Here is a 15,869-nt window from a genome sequence, read left to right as displayed (position 1 = left end):
GTCTAATTACTTGTTGATGGTAATTCATTAGTGGCTTCTGTGATGTTAAATAGAACCATTTCCGAGTTTACAGTGTCAACAGTGACACCTTGAGAGTAAGAGTTCAAACGTCGATTACATGCCTAAATTTAGAAAAAAACTGTTAGGGTTTAACTACAAAAAATTTCAATTACAATGGTGTCAGGTTCTCTATCACTCCATCAAGTAAAGAGTTCAAATACTGTCCCATACATACCTGCATTACAAGAAACCCCTCTTCGTTAGAGATCTTTAAGAAGTTCATTCCACCATTTAAAATAAAGTCACTGGAATTTTTGTATCTTGAAGAAATTAGTCTAATTGTGCACACTTACATCAAGCTGTACATCTAATTGTGCACGCCTACATCAAGCTGTACATGAAAATCACAAACTTAAACAATGTCTTATTTTAACAAATAAGAATTGTAAGAAAAAATATTAGACATTTATTCACATTGCAAAACAATAACAGTAAATACTTTTCTTCATAATATAAATATAAACATTTATAAAATGCATTGTGTCATGACTGAGTGTTTGTGTTATTTGAAAATAGTAAAATTACTATTTTGGTTGAATTATTCTATTCTAATCCTTCTATGTTCTACTTTGCAACAATTTATTTTGTACTGCCTATAACCCTTTATTACACTATGTTTTTGGTTTTGTAAAATTTTGTATTTTTAAAACATTTTCTGGGACAAGAATATATCATTGGTTCTCTGCTGGTTATTAAATTGATAAACTTAATCAGCTGAGTGAGTATTAAGTTCCACATAAACCCTAATTTAAGTGCCTTTTGATTTGAATACATGAATGTATACAAGTAGAATATGACTTTTGATTTGATCTTTTCATTATGACAAAAGACATACTGAATTATAAACACCATTGATGTGTTTATGTAATATTAATCAGTCTCATACTATGGAATAATTATAAAATAATGACAAATAATATTGCAGCTCAAACCTTCAAAATGCATGGAGAGCAACTGAAAAAAACATGTGTTACTGTCATTCACAATATTCTTAAAGATTCTCACAAACTGCCAGTTTTTAAAAGCAGATATGACTGTTCTACCATGGAATTTGAAGATACAGTATGATTAAAAGTTTGATAGCAAGGAGCAAGTGTCATGTATTTTGCATTGTGAAATTTTGCAGCTTGTGAAAAATAAAAATGTCCATATGCGTACCCCTGCCCAAGGTATTAAAATAAATTTAGATAACACAATACATTGTTGGACTGCTCATACATTAGTTTTGGTCTCTCTATCTAATGATTCACAAATTAGTCATAAAAAGTTGTGACATGTTGAACTAGCGTGGCTCTAGAAAAAGGTAGACAGATTGAATGACATGATATGAAACTTGGTTACCAGAACTGCATGGCCAAAGTTGAGACGTACACAAGTAATGAATTGCACCAGATGACATGGTGATAAAACTCTTAGCTTATCCTGTATACCATGTTTCAGTTATTGCATATAACAATATAACTTTTTTCCAGAAAAGAATGCGTGCAGTGTGTGTTGGGGTCCTTCAACCAAATGATCTGGGTTATAATGATGGTATTTCATTCTCAAAATACACAGGCGCAAATAACAACCACCTTACACTGATCTGCTTATCTCAGTTACAGAATTCATTTGGATACCATTGAACAGTTAAAAATAAACAAATCATTGGAATTTCAGTGGAAGAAAATCAATGGCAAACTTCTAAACTGAGAAAGATGAATGCCAAACAAGGACAATAATGTTGCCAGGTAAACCTATGAAAACAAACATTTAGCTTTTCTGTTCCTAATTTATTTTCGCCAATTTGGAATCTATTCCCCATGGAAAATTTATTTCATCACTTAAGTCTTTTTTAATTTTGGCATATATTACCCTCCATACTCAGCCCATCATAGTTCATGAGGTGGAGTCGCCTAGCAATGACGTCAGGGTGTGCTCCATCGGTGGTGACGCCCAGTAAATAAAAACTGCTAATATTAAGACTAAATATTATTGCATTTCATTAATGGATAACTTACAGAAGCTTTATTTCTTTTATGAGTTGAATCGATCTTTAAAATAAATGTATTTTTACCTGTCATAACAAAAGGTGCGCAGTTGCGAAAACCGTTCAGTATTTTTGTTGTCCATCTGCGTTGGCTAAAGGCAAGTAGTGGAATCATTTTCGTTTGCTTCTAGTACTGGGGAGTCCACTTAACGAAACTGCTGCAATCTTTTAACCTGTTCGCAGCATTAACCCCAGGCAGCTAGCTAGCGACCAGAACAGAAGACTGTGCGCAGTAGAAAACGGTGAAGTCTGGGTTTGTGCTGCAACGGAGAGGCTAGTGTTCTTCCAGGTGAGTTTGTCGGCTAGTTACATAGCTAGCTAGCTGCTCAGCACTGAAGTGTTGCATGTCGACCTAGAAAGGGCATTATCTGCCGCTACACACATCCCATTGGCACAACTAACGGTGCTGATGGCAAGCTACCGTAGTAACCCGATATAATCTTGAAGCAATGCCTCAGTTGCCAGCTCGCATAGAACAAACTAGCTTGCTAGTTACCCCGCTTTACAGGGAAGGAAATAAACGTTGATTACATTTTTTGGATTGTTGACTTTTTGGAATTTAAGGATGAGCTCGTGACGTATTGAGAAAAGTTTGCTTGCCAGCGACTGTACCTACCTCAATGTTGTTAGCTGGCTAGCTATCGTTATATGAACAATGATCAGTTGGATTATATGAAATCCTATAGACGGGATTGGAATATTTATAATACTATATATGTAAATTAGAACCACACCCACTTTTGTGCACTCATTATTGACTAGCAATAATTTGCACTTGCTTTAACTTCTCAAAGTTGCAATTACCCTAGTTAGTTGCCTATACAGGTACAATATGGGGTTGTTAGATTACAGTATCTATTATTTTTACACTTATATTATTGATATTGTGGCAGCGAAATGTGTTTAGCAAATGTGACGGAGCGAACACAAACGTGTAACGGGCTTAATTCAGAAAGTATACGAGTCGTTCGAATGTTTGGAAGCTTGTGCTTGCAAAGGAAAATGAAAACATCTTGACGCAACGCCAGTGAATAAAACTAGTACCAGGACAAAGGGAAAACGTGGTTATTTTGGTCCAAGGAACGTTCTCACATCCTTTAACAAAAAAGGCTACGCCGATGCAAACGTTGAATTTCAAATCTGGACAAAGAGATGCCAGTCTAAAGTGTTGACAGTGATATTGAATCTAAATTGGACTTTTCTGACTGGATGATACAATACATTTTTGTAAAGTTTCATAAACATATTCCTCTTAAATTTAGTCTCTTATTTTCTCTTTGTATTACAGGGTAAGAGTGAAACGGCGTAATCTGACAAGTGGCTAACATGTGATCATTAACTGTCTGAGGAAGCACAAGCAAGGGAGATAACACAGCACTGTTCTCTAAAGACACCTCTCTTTGGGTGCCAGTTGATGCAATGGCAAGCAGGAGGAAGTCAACAACACCTTGCATGGTCATTCCTTCAGACACTATGGAACAGGACCCAGATATGGAGGTGACAGAGGGGGAGGATGGTGCAGAGAATGCAGCTGAAGCCCCTTTAGAAAGCGCCACGATCCCCGCTGAAAATGAGCCAGATGACGACGACACGCGAGACGTTGAGCGCTACGTCAAATCCATGGCATCGAGAATGGTGGAAGGCGAGTACAAATGCGCTCACTGCAGCTACCAGACCCCAGAGCTCAACGCGTTCACATTCCACGTTGACTCTGAGCACCCAAACGTGGCCTTGAACTCATCCTACATTTGCGTGGAGTGCAACTTTCTCACCAAGCAGTATGATGCACTGTTGGAGCACAATGCCCACCACCACCCAGGGGAAGATGGCTTTGCACGGGTTATAGCGAGGCACGGCGGCCGAACGGTCTCCGATCAAGCCAGTGATGCCCCCTTCAATGGTGATTCGGTGCAGCAGGAGGCTGGAGCTTCTGAGGACGTGGCAGTCCACGGAATCTCACTAAGCAAGACGCCCATCATGAAAATGAAGAGCAGAGCTGAGGCTAAGAGGATCGCCGTGTCCCACAAAGTAGCCGATGAAGGTGAGGCGAGGGCGGAGGGTGAGGAGGCGGTCCCCTTGGCCATGCCCACTCCCGCTGAGGCGGCAGTAGCTTCGCTCCCTGTTGAGCCAGCAAAACCCAGCGTAATCGTCAGCAACCCTAACCCTGTCCTGGCAGAATCAAAGAAGGCCACTGTAAACCCCGCCACCATGCTTCCCGCGGGTCTGGCCCAGATCCTGTCTGCCCTTCAGGCCCACCAGAACGCCCAGACGCAGCTCCTCATTCCAGTTAGCAGCATCCCCACGTACAATGGGGCCATGGATAACAACGCTCTGCTGATCAGCACCTACAACAAGTTCCCTTATCCATCCGCATCGGAGATTTCCGGACTGGCAGCCCAGACTAAGTATGGGGAGGAGCAGATTAAGATCTGGTTCTCTGCCCAGCGGCTGAAGCACGGCGTGAGCTGGACTCCCGAGGAGGTTGAGGACGCCAGGAGGAAGCAGTTTAATGGAACAGTGCACACTGTGCCACAGACTATCACAGTGATTCCAGCCCACCTCTCTGCTGAGGCCAATGGCCTGCAGTCTATACTACAGACCTGTCAGATCATGGGGCAGCCAGGCCTGGTGCTGACACAAGTGGGGAGCCCCAGCAGCTTCCCTGTGTCCACGCCCATCACCCTAGCTGTGGCAGGGGTCCCTGGCCAGGTGGCGCCACCTAAGCCTGCTGCCAGCCAGCCAGCCTCAGCTACTGTAGAGACCAAAAGAGCCACCACTGTCCAGCCCCCTACATTGACCCCGCAGGAGAACTCTGCGCTCAGTGCTGACCACTTCGGCTTGCGGCCCAAGAAGTCCAAGGAGCAGCTGGCGGAGCTGAAGGCCAGCTACCTGAAGAACCACTTTGCTAGTGATGCTGAGATTGCCCGGCTGATGAAACTGACCAACCTCACCAAGGGCGAGATCAAGAAGTGGTTCAGTGACACACGTTACAACCAGCGCAACTCCAAGAACAGCCACATCATTGTCTTCAACGAAGGCCCCTCTTCTGGTAACAGCAGCACCATTGTGATTGACTCCAGTGACGAAACAGCGGAGCCCGTCCCACAAGCACCTGTACCCATGAAAGAGAAAGAAACTCGAAACAAATCCTGGAACCCGTTCCCTGACTTTACGCTCCAGAAGTTCAAGGAAAAGACCCCAGAGCAGCTGGTGGTCTTGGAGGAGAGCTTCCAGAAGTGTGATACACCCACAGATGAAGAGTTGAATCGGCTGAGAACAGAGACTAAGCTCACCAGGCGAGAGACTGATGCCTGGTTCACAGAAAAGCGGAAATCAATGGCAGAGCTGGCTGAACTCCGATCAGAACGTATGTACAATGAGGCGACTAAATCGCCTTCAACCTCCAGACAGGGGGCCCGGGCTCAGACCCCACCTGGCGGGCGACGGGGAAGCAAGGATAAGTTTGGGAAGAAAACCCCTGAGCAGCTCCATGTCTTGAAGAATGCTTTTGTGCGCACACAGTGGCCCTCAACTGAGGAGTATGACCAGCTGGCTGAGGAGAGTGGCCTACCCAGGTCATACGTCGTCAATTGGTTTGGAGACAGCCGCTACGCATGGAAGAACGGCAATCTGAAGTGGTTCTTCTACTACCAAAGTGGAAATGCGGGAGCCATGAACGGAAGTGGGAACAAGAAGAGAGGGCGGGCCCGAACTCGGAGCAAAGGCCGCGGAAGGTCTTGGGGGAGGAGGGCCAAGAAGTCTGCCCTAGGCAGAGGCAAGTCGCCCCCGACAATGAAGTTCAAATCGGGGAAAGAGATCCTGAAGGAATACTACCTGAAGTACAAGTTTCTGAATGAGCAGGACCTGGATGAGCTTGTGGCGAAGTCCAATATGGGCTATGAGCAGGTGAGAGAGTGGTTTGCTGAGGTCCATCGTAGGGAGGACGCTGGTGTGACCCTATTTGACGATACTGCTGAAAACGAGGAGGAAGAGGAGGAATCCCCAGGTGAGAGTGAGATGGTAGCTGAAGAGCAGGGAGATGGCATTGGTGATGAAGATGATGAGGAAGGTGAATCTGATGACAGTGACAGTTGGGAGCCACCACAGAGTGTCAGAAGAACGCTGGCTGTATCTGAGGCTTGAGGCTTGATAATGGACAAAAGGTAAAGCACTCGCCTATATGTTTTAAAGATTACTGGGGGCTCTACTTCGAATGACTGATTCATGAGCCAAACCTGGTAGTCTTCCTACTGATTTTCATAATATTACCGAATTATTTTATCGGCTGTGGGAAATGTTTAACAAAACATACCGAATAAAGGGAGAATCTGCACATCTTATAGCTACATCTTATAGGCTACTACTTGTAGCCTAGGTGCCCGAGGAAAAACTGTATTAATGATTGAAACTTTGGCACACTAGAAATAATTGCAGATCCTTTTAATATAGCAGATCTTTTGGTCAGAAGACTTTAGTCAGAGTCATTCACAATTCTATGATGAAGGTCTGATAATCTATAGTAAAATAGTTAAAATAGTTAGGCTACTTCAAGTGCATTTTCTTGCTTTAGACCACAAACCCGAATGCCATGTAGGCTGCCTGCCACCGTAAAATCCGAAACATCTGTAAATGTCTAAATATCCTTTTTCACACACAAAAAATATCTAAGCCAAGGTAAAACAAAAACTACAATAACATAAAAACAGAAAATGAATGACCCATTTAAAGTACTAGTAGAGGCATCAGAGAATTAATGTCTTTTTGGATTTAATTGCCCTGATTCCAATATGCAGCCTTGTATAATGTGGATGAACAGAGGAGTAACCTGATGTGCGCCAGGTGTTTTTAGCTAGCTAATGTGGCTTTAGATAGACCTAAAGTGCTTCCCACCAATTGAGGAGCCTTATAAAACTTCTGAAAACTTCAAACACTAGAGAACTACATAAAGTAGACGTTCCCTAAATCTGAATTCTTTGGGAGATACTGCTTTTTTGATATTGACCATCAAAGTTAAGCCACTTTTAAGTATTGCAGCAATGCATATTTATTTTCTGCTGCCATTTGTAAGTCACCATTTTGAGTCGGATACAGTGGTGTCTGTATTTGGACAGTGACGCAATTTTTGTTGTTTTGGCTCTGTGCTCCAGAACTTTGGATTTGAAATGAAACCGTGAATATGAGGTTAAAGCCCAGACTGTCAGCTTAAATTTGAGGATATTTACATCCATTCTGGGTGATCCATCTACGAATTACAGCCCTTTCTATACAAAGCCCCCCATTTTTGGCGACCAAAAGTAATTGGACAAATTAACAATCTTGAAGAAAGTCATCATATTTAGCATTCCATTGCAATCGATGACTGCCTGAAGTTTGTGACCCAGACATCACCAGAGTGAGAGTATCTTCCCTGGTGATGCTCTGCCAGGCCTGTATTGCTGCCATTTTCAGTTCCTATTTGTTTTGTGGGATTTTTTCCTTCAGTCACGTCTTCAGCAAGTGAAACGCATGTTTAATTGGATTCTGTTTCGCCAGTCAAGAACATTCCACGTTTTTGCTCTGAAAAACTCTTTGATTGCTTTAGCAGTACAGTGCGTCCACACACAGCTGGCCAAGAAACAGCCGGGCAGCCATTTTTCCAATAAATTTAGGTTCATTAAAAAAAAAAAAAAAAAAAAAAAAAATATGTGTCACTGTGCAAATGCTTATGGACTGCTCTGTATATGAAACTAACCAGCTAGGTCTATCAACTAACAGTCTGCTTTGATGCTTGCCGTAGCAATATCGGTTAGACAATATCATAGACTTTTGCTAAGGTTTTGTGAAGTCTTGCAAAACATTTGACTTGCTCTGGCTACTGGCTAGGAGGGTTGATTCCATGGCTGTCTCTTGGAACACTGACAGAAGCTAGGAAGCTAGTTTAAACATGCATTAGAAAATTAAAGCATTGTTATTTCTGATCCAGCACTGAAATGTTTTCCTTATTTTTTCAGCTGGCGATTGTGACATTAGCATTTTAGCATGCTAACTAGATAATGTTAGCTAGTAAAGAACACCTCTGATTGATTTTCTAGTTGCTATAGATAACTAGCTTCTTTAGTGAACTTAAGAAAAAATAAATTTAGGCCTCATTTTGCAATTGCTAGTAGTATTATACACTTAAAGATTTTGATGAGAATACATATTTGGCCAATTGTTTGTTTGCTATACAAGGCTGTTCTGTGATACGCTCTGAGCACTGTTTGGAGGTTGAGATACATCAGTGGGTTGGTCTTGGACATTAGCAAGCATGTATCCATGCAGTGGTTGCTTCAGAAGGGAAATGTTGACAGGTAGGAAACAATCAGGGTTGCTAGAATTCAGCTTTTTGCATTGACTGGTTAGTGTGGGGAAGAAGCACTGCCATTTTAGTATATTTCTGCCATTTTCATGGTTAAAGGTATTAATTCTGTTTTAATACATATTAAATAATCAATACATGTTCTTATTTTTTGTATAATTCTGAAGACATCTTAATCCTAAATACTTAATTTTGGCATTATTGAAAGTTATGCGCATGGGAGGGAAAAAATCCAGTTCAATTATAACTTCATTTGACTTTGCAACACAACAAAATGAGAAATGATCAATTGGGGGGGGGGGGGGGGTAAAAACTTTCCAGCCACTGTATATCTTGATAAAATAAGGCCTCAGGTGGCACTGAAAATTCCCTCAAAGTGTGTAATTCAGCTGTCCAGCCAAGGGTGTCAAGCCTGACTGATCATGATAGGAGTGAGTGAGTGAGTGAGTGAGAGAGAGAGAAAAATAAATGCAGCAAATGAATCAAGGCCCCTAGCAGTAAAGCAGTAGGTGAGAGTAAACGAAGCTGTGAAGAGCGCAGAGATTGAGTTGGCAGTTACAGTGTCTTGTCATTGTCTTTAGCAACAGTTGACCACCAAGAGGAATGCTAACAAGAATGCTAAAGGAGGTACCCTGGACGAGGTCCATATTCACTGTTCAGAGTGCACAGCATTCTTTCGCCTGCCTTAAAAGAAGATCTAATCTGTGATGTAGGCTTGTCACAGAGTTACTATATTTGACACCAGTGTTATTTCCATCTAAAACACAGTTGATACCAGTATTACCGACCTTTGTCGCTGGGGGGGGCTTGCTGACAGTGCAACTGCGAAGACCGCAACACCTTATTTCCAGCTTCTGTGTCATTCTCACGTATCAACCCCTTATTTGATACAACTGTATCACATGATTGTACACTTTCACATTTAGTTTTGCGCTTGCAGATGTATAGCTACTGGTATGCTATTTAACTTAGTAGCCTCACTAGCCTGTGAGTTAGTAGCTAAGAAGGCTACCTAGCTAGCTAGCAGTTGTGAATTACACAGATAGCTAACATTAGCTAGCTTGGTGGATACACTTATAAACCTAGAGAGGTGATTAAGACATGTTAAACATACAAGATGAATTAACTTTGCTAATAAATAGCCTAAATTTAATTTCCCTGTTACAAACCTAACAAAAGTAAATAAAGTAGCATCAGCATTGCAAATACGCAACAACTATAAAATGAATGAAAACAAGGTACAAAACTGTAACCTATCTATGGCCGTGCAAAATAATTACTATAAAATAGGCCTGCAATCTATATTACAACTGTGCCAGCCAAATTCTTGGGTGGACTGAACTGAAAACTACCAGCAACATCAGTGCTCAGTGCAGGTTTATTCAAGTGTTTCCAACACTTACCTTTCTAATGCTGTCATTGATCAGTGATAAGGACACGTAGGCTATGTAATGTGCTTCTATTCATCTGATAACACCAATTTTGAAACTCTGCAGATGCACTTCTATTTTGTACTTTAATTTTATTTTAATATTGCGATTACAAAATACTGGTATTGGCAGTGTGGAGATAAGACCAGTGTAGGCTCATGCACTGTATGCCACTGGTTAAACTGAACACCACGGCAAACCTAGTATGATGTCAATGGTAAGCCATTTTCACTGCTTATTGAAGACTGGAATGATGTGTCTTCTGAAAAGGATCCCTGTGTGGTTGTAAGATTCTTCAGTGAGAGTACAGGGAACCGGGGAGGATTTATTCAACACATTGAAGACCTGAGTAGAGAGTATAGGCCTCAAGCTGTCAAGTTCAAGCTATTCCAAGGTTTTGGAAATGATAGCGCATCAGTCATGGGGAGAACACAATTCCGTTTTGTCCAGACTCTGAATTCCCAAATTGCATTCAGATGAACAGATTAAGTACATTCGCCATTCCCTAGCTTTCTGCATCTGGAATATCTTCAACCACCTCCCTTCTAATCTGGGTGTTCTATTTGCTCAAATCCCAAAGTGGTTTTTAAGGAGCACTGTCTTGTGTCATCAAGCCTCTTTTCGAGGTATTGTCCCCCGAGGATGAGCACAAGGGAACAGTGCTTCCTTTTAAAACTGACCGTTAGTCATCTCTTGTGGGCAGTGCATTTCTGGAGAGAATGTTCTCAGGAGTCAGTTCAGTGAAAACCAAACTGTGTAATCGGATGGATTACTTTTGGTTAATTTACTTGTGGGGGTGCACTCTGTGTTGCAGTTCCAAGGTAAATGTTGGCAAGTCAGCAAAAGAGCACTGCAGCTTTTCAGTGCCGATCAGATATATGGAGCAAATGACCCGCAAGAGAACAGTGCTTTGAGTTCAGACACACAGTACAGTAATGTAATGGATAATGATCAGATGTCATCTTACTAAAGCTAAAATAAAAAAATAAAAAAATTGCTGAACATTTGTAATTTATTTGTGACAGTGAAACTTTGGTTTTAAAAATTTTGAAATTTGATTTAAAATTTTTTATTATAAATATACATTTGAAAATGAAGTGGCACAAATGAAAATATTTGATTTTACACTTTGAGTGGACGTTTATTTAATATCTTTTTTCCTAGGTCAAGATAACATTTTCATTAGTTTTGTGACAGAATGGAGCTTTCATTTGAAAAGAAATTAATCAGTTAAAGGATTTCTGTAATGTCGTTTTTTTGTCTTTCATAAAATGTGCTGTGATCCCATTTCCTATGAGGGATTAGGGGAAAAAACCCAAAAAACAAGCATTTTAATGTTGTTCTCTTTGACATTAGGTCCCAGTTATTGTACTCCATGAAATATTAGGCTCATTTCTGGAGGAAACTTTTGAGGGGATAAATTTTACTTCTTACATTTTACTTTGGCGTCGTAGTGGTTTTGTTTGACTTCATTTTATTGTTTCTGCTTTCTTTGCCACTTGTCATCTTTTGTGGACACATGTGGCTTTAAGTCTTTAGAGATCTGGCAACGATAATTTTCAGAAATTCCACCTTAAAATAAGGCTAGAGGGTATTATATGTGCCGTCACTCTTCACTGCCAGCTACCTTCCACCAATGGAAACATTATTTAGTACAGTGTCTGCAAAAAGTGCTAATTAAGTGTAATAGAGGAGAAAAGTAATAGGCTATACCACAAAATAAACTGGGAACCAATTAAAGTATTGGGCGTGCAGCTGCTGTGTTGCTTGGCTACTAAAACAGGAGAAATTTAAAAAATAAAGTCCTTACCTGAGAGTACAATATGGCACGAGTTTCCAAATGGGCTGTGGGCTTGAAAGATGAGATGCTGCAACTATGCTTCTGCTCTGGACTGCTGTACTGAGTGGATGAGCCAACTAGCTGGAAGCAAACAGATTAGCTAACATTACAAGCTTTCAAGCAAACATTAAATTAGTTATCTGAGTAACTCATTAGCATCATAATGACATATGAAACTCATAAGAAATAAAATAGGCATGACATTGACAAACAAACAATGAATCCTAACAAGCTAACTAGCATCACAAAGAAATGAACTAGCTTCCAGATAGCTAGCAAGACCATAGTGCTGTAGTTTACATTCACTAGCTTCAATTTCAATGAAATTGGTAGCTATATGAAATTAAAGGAATGTGTAAGATTACCACTGTTATTCTGAAGTAGTTATAATGAAGTACCTACCGAAAAATGATTCTGACACTGCAAGGTAATGCCAGGTTTTTTTCCCTGTGTTGTAGGCATGCATTCATTTTTTCCTCTGATCCCAGATAAAAAATAAGGTGCTTCAATAGCAGTTCACTTCCAGATTGCATTAATATATTGAAAATACACTTTTCTGTAGCAAAACAATGGTGTGCAGGAAGAACATCTGCTTCAATGTCACTTACTCTAGAGAACAGGCAGGTTACCTCCAATTGATGATATACATCAGTGGGCCCACAGAGACTTCAGCCTCTCAGTCTCACACAGTATAGAAACGTGTATGCGGGATTCAAACCAGGACAGAACCTATGCTCTAGAATTCAGTGGATAAAAGCAAGACATTTGAATACTTCTCATGTTACATATTGATGTTCTGTTTTTGTGTCCCTCTTTTAGAATGATCTGTGTTTTAAGAAGAGTGAAGCTGGAAGATTATGACGTGCGAATGGAGTGAGGAAGATTCCATTACTGTGTCTAACAGTAAAGTGCCTGGATGCGAAGGAACGGTTCAAGACCGCAGTGGATCTGCGGTGCCAAAGCAACAGTGCTGGCTTTGGTTTCCTGTGCCGTTAGCCCGGTTCCCCATCGCGAATCATGTTTGCACCTTTAAGATCCAGCAGATTTATTCTCTCAGCAAATAATGCGTTCAGTAATTTGATCAAAATGAGAGAACATCTGTCATGTCGGTTTGGTCATCTTGAACTGTGTGTTAAAGATGACAGCCCCCTGATTGTTTTCCTTTCTCTTCTCCATTCTGTTAATCAGAAGGAATTGACTACATTTAGATTAAAAATTTTTATTTTATTTTTTAAAAACACACACGTACACACACACACACACACACACACACACAAAGGAGTAACCTGTGCTTTTGATTTTAGTCTCCCTGTAGATCGGTGCTTAACTGCTGTTATATTAATTTCAAAGGGTCAGATTTTTTAAATGTTTTTACACGGCTGTTGGAAGTCTCTTTAAAGCACAGAGAGCAGGCAGTTGCCTGAGATGTGAAGAGGAGGAGCCATTTTTTTGCCCTGCAAGTGCAAAAAAAAAAAAAAAAAAAAAAAAAAAACACTCCCTGGTTCAGTCAAGTTGGACTATATTAAACCCCAAGTTTTCTGGTATGCAGAAGGAAATCAGGTGGCAAGAAGGAAGCAGAACTACATGTACATAGGCCTTGCCTGAAAAAGAATTTGACATGCATACAATACAGTGAAACAAGTCTTTCAAGCATCTTTAATTACAGGGTCTGTAATGTTTTAAAGTAGTATATACAATTATTTATTGTTTGATATGTTTGTTTTTTTTTGTTTTTTTTAAGAAAAAAAAGAAAAGAAACTAAACTGTAGAGCAATAACATTTAATTTCGAAAGGACTTGGCATGTCCAGTGATGGACAAATAAAATTTAAATGCATGTAAAGCAATGCACTTTGCTGTGCTTGGATGTAGCCTGGAGAGAGTATGGAGAATGCCCTTCTGTACCACTGAGAGCATGTGCCACTCATTATGGACACTGCGGTGCAGTGCAGAGGTTAGGGGTACTCTAAAAATGCACCCCTCAAATGTTCTGTGTGCGTACCTTCAGTGCCCCCACTTACAGTAGCCCACGAGGGAAGGCAGAAGAGAACCTTACTTTGTACATAAAGTATTTCTCTCGGTCGTATTTTACAGTAGTAGTTTTTAACGGTTTTATACTTTTTTATATTTAAGGTTGTGATTGATCTAGCCTTAGCTTCCACGCTTTGCTTCTGTGGTGTTCATAGACATTTAACGAATATAGTGTTTATTTTTCCCCGATAAGCAATGTCGGGAAATTGGAAGGCATGAAGATTTAAACCGATACAGCATCTGTTTGTCTTCCTGTGAACTAGGTGTCAGTCGCTTCTGCCTGCATAAGGTGACTTTAGCTTGTAGCTTAGGTATTCACTACACAGTGGAGCTACACCTGTATTGTAATTTGATAGAAATGTGGTGATTGCTGGAATGAAGGTTTTTTTTTTTTTTTTTTTTTTTTAAACTGGCATTTTTATCTTTTAAGAGATTACAGCTCAGCCTTGTTCCATGTGCCATATCATGTGTCAATCGGGAGGATGTGTCAATCATTTCTTTATCGTGGACTTACTTCAAATAGTGGTTACACAAGCCTGAATTTCTTTAAACATGGATCCTCTAAAATGGTTGTTCAAAGTCATTAAAAAGCTAAATTGTATTATTTTATGGGGTTGCATCAATAGCAAATCTTGTAATTGTTTCTGGCAATTAAAAAAGGTGTTTGCCATTACTGTAGTAATTTAAGCAAACAGTCATGTGATGATTGTGAATTATGCATGTAAATGAGGTATACACATATAACACGGTATATGAATTACGTGCTGTATATGTATACCCAAACACACATGCTTGTATATAATATAGGGATATACTGTGGACCCTTGAATGCACTTCATCTGTGGCAAGAGCTTTATTCCGTAGAATAGGCATTGTGTAACACAGTTAATTTAAGTTGATGATTTAAGGTGTAGCCTAGGGATAAAATATATATTTATATACTTGTGTTTGAAAATCGTATCTAATAAAATGCAAGGAAACATTTGTGTTTTCTGTTTTTGTTTAAAATTTGACCTGAGTGTGGGGCTCTCAAAGCTTTTCACAGGAGTATCAGAAATGCGGGCTGTAATGCTCACATGCTAACATTTTCACCTTAAAATGTTGCATGAAGACTGAAGAGGTATCCTTTGTCCCAGCATCCTGCACTTTGAGCCCAGCAATCTACATCTCCCTCTGTTGGTTGCAAGTGGATAGTAGTGGCCCGTGTACCCTTCAAAACTATGCACACACTTGGTATTCTCAGACTGCAGTCAGCTCACAGGTGATCTCATGGCACTCAACTTGGGTGGGAACAGCTCAGACTGTAACAGGTCAGATTCTAAGCTGATATGTGCCCCTCACCTGCCTTCCCTAAACTGATGTAATTGGTTAAAAGGTACTGGGATATGTTCTGAAAAAATGAGCAGGTTTAGCACTCGAAACTGCTCCATTTTAGCCAGACTTATAACTGAGAGGTGTGTGCCTGGCATACTGTTCAAGGCTGGACCATTGCCTGTCACATAACTACAGTCTCCAAATTGAATGACATAAGTAACAGCATTTAATTTGTGCACCTTGAACACTCCTAAAATTATATTGCAAGTGCTATAGTATATGCATTTGTCTTTCTTTAAGATGTATACGGTTATGAGTTTTAATTTGCTATTTGCAACACCACATATCTGTTCCAAATTGAGTAGATTTTTATAACTTGTACATCATGAATGTGGGCTGGCTGGGCCCAATGAAATACAGCTCAGTGGCTGGGCCCAAACAAATCTTTTCAGCTTCGAAGTGCCTGGCTGTTTTTAAGCACAGAATGCACTGTTACGGCTTATTATATTTTAGTTTTTCTTTGCAATACCATTAAAGTGATGTATTGAATGGAGACAAGATAGTTGGCTTTAGAACTCAAAAAACGTGATTTAGTGTTTGTTAGCCCTTTAAATAAAGATTACAAGATACAGAAAACTGGTAAACACTGCACCGGCATCAACAATATGTAGACACTTGTTCTTTACCAAAATTAGATTTTTGTTGACAGAATTTCAACAGCACATCAGTTCATTGCCAGCTGTAGCGAGCAACATTCTTATTAACTCTAATCTAAAGCTATGTATAAAGCCATTTGGCTTTGATGATGCGGAACATTGTGCATGAAGGCC

At 40.3% G+C, this 15,869-nt stretch overlaps 2 protein-coding genes across 2 annotated transcripts in view; one reads left to right on the top strand and one right to left on the bottom strand.

Annotated features, from left to right (window-relative positions):
• The window catches only part of LOC118235692 (tumor necrosis factor receptor superfamily member 11B-like), a 113,076-nt gene that overhangs the window by 95,879 nt on the left and 1,328 nt on the right, over nt 1–15,869 (bottom strand). The window contains exon 2 of the mRNA XM_035433359.1: nt 11,667–11,777. Within this exon, the coding sequence (XP_035289250.1) occupies nt 11,667–11,777 (111 nt within the window). The remainder of the gene's footprint in view (nt 1–11,666; nt 11,778–15,869) is intronic.
• On the top strand, nt 1,943–14,707 carry LOC118235542 (zinc fingers and homeoboxes protein 1-like). The gene is made up of 3 exons (XM_035433021.1): nt 1,943–2,378; nt 3,378–6,252; nt 12,516–14,707. Exon 2 carries the CDS (start codon nt 3,509–3,511, stop codon nt 6,230–6,232), a length of 2,724 nt encoding a protein of 907 aa, XP_035288912.1. The 5' UTR covers nt 1,943–2,378; nt 3,378–3,508; the 3' UTR covers nt 6,233–6,252; nt 12,516–14,707.

Source organism: Anguilla anguilla, chromosome 1, assembly GCF_013347855.1.
Source record: "Anguilla anguilla isolate fAngAng1 chromosome 1, fAngAng1.pri, whole genome shotgun sequence".
NCBI classification, from domain to species: domain Eukaryota; kingdom Metazoa; phylum Chordata; class Actinopteri; order Anguilliformes; family Anguillidae; genus Anguilla; species Anguilla anguilla.
The sequence above is the reverse complement of the archived record's forward strand: the minus strand, read 5'-3'. Positions and strand labels throughout refer to the sequence as shown.

Excerpts from the sequence above, each read along its gene's own strand:
- LOC118235542 (XM_035433021.1), top strand. The coding sequence starts at position 3,509 with ATGGCAAGCAGGAGGAAGTCAACAACACCTTGCATGGTCATTCCTTCA.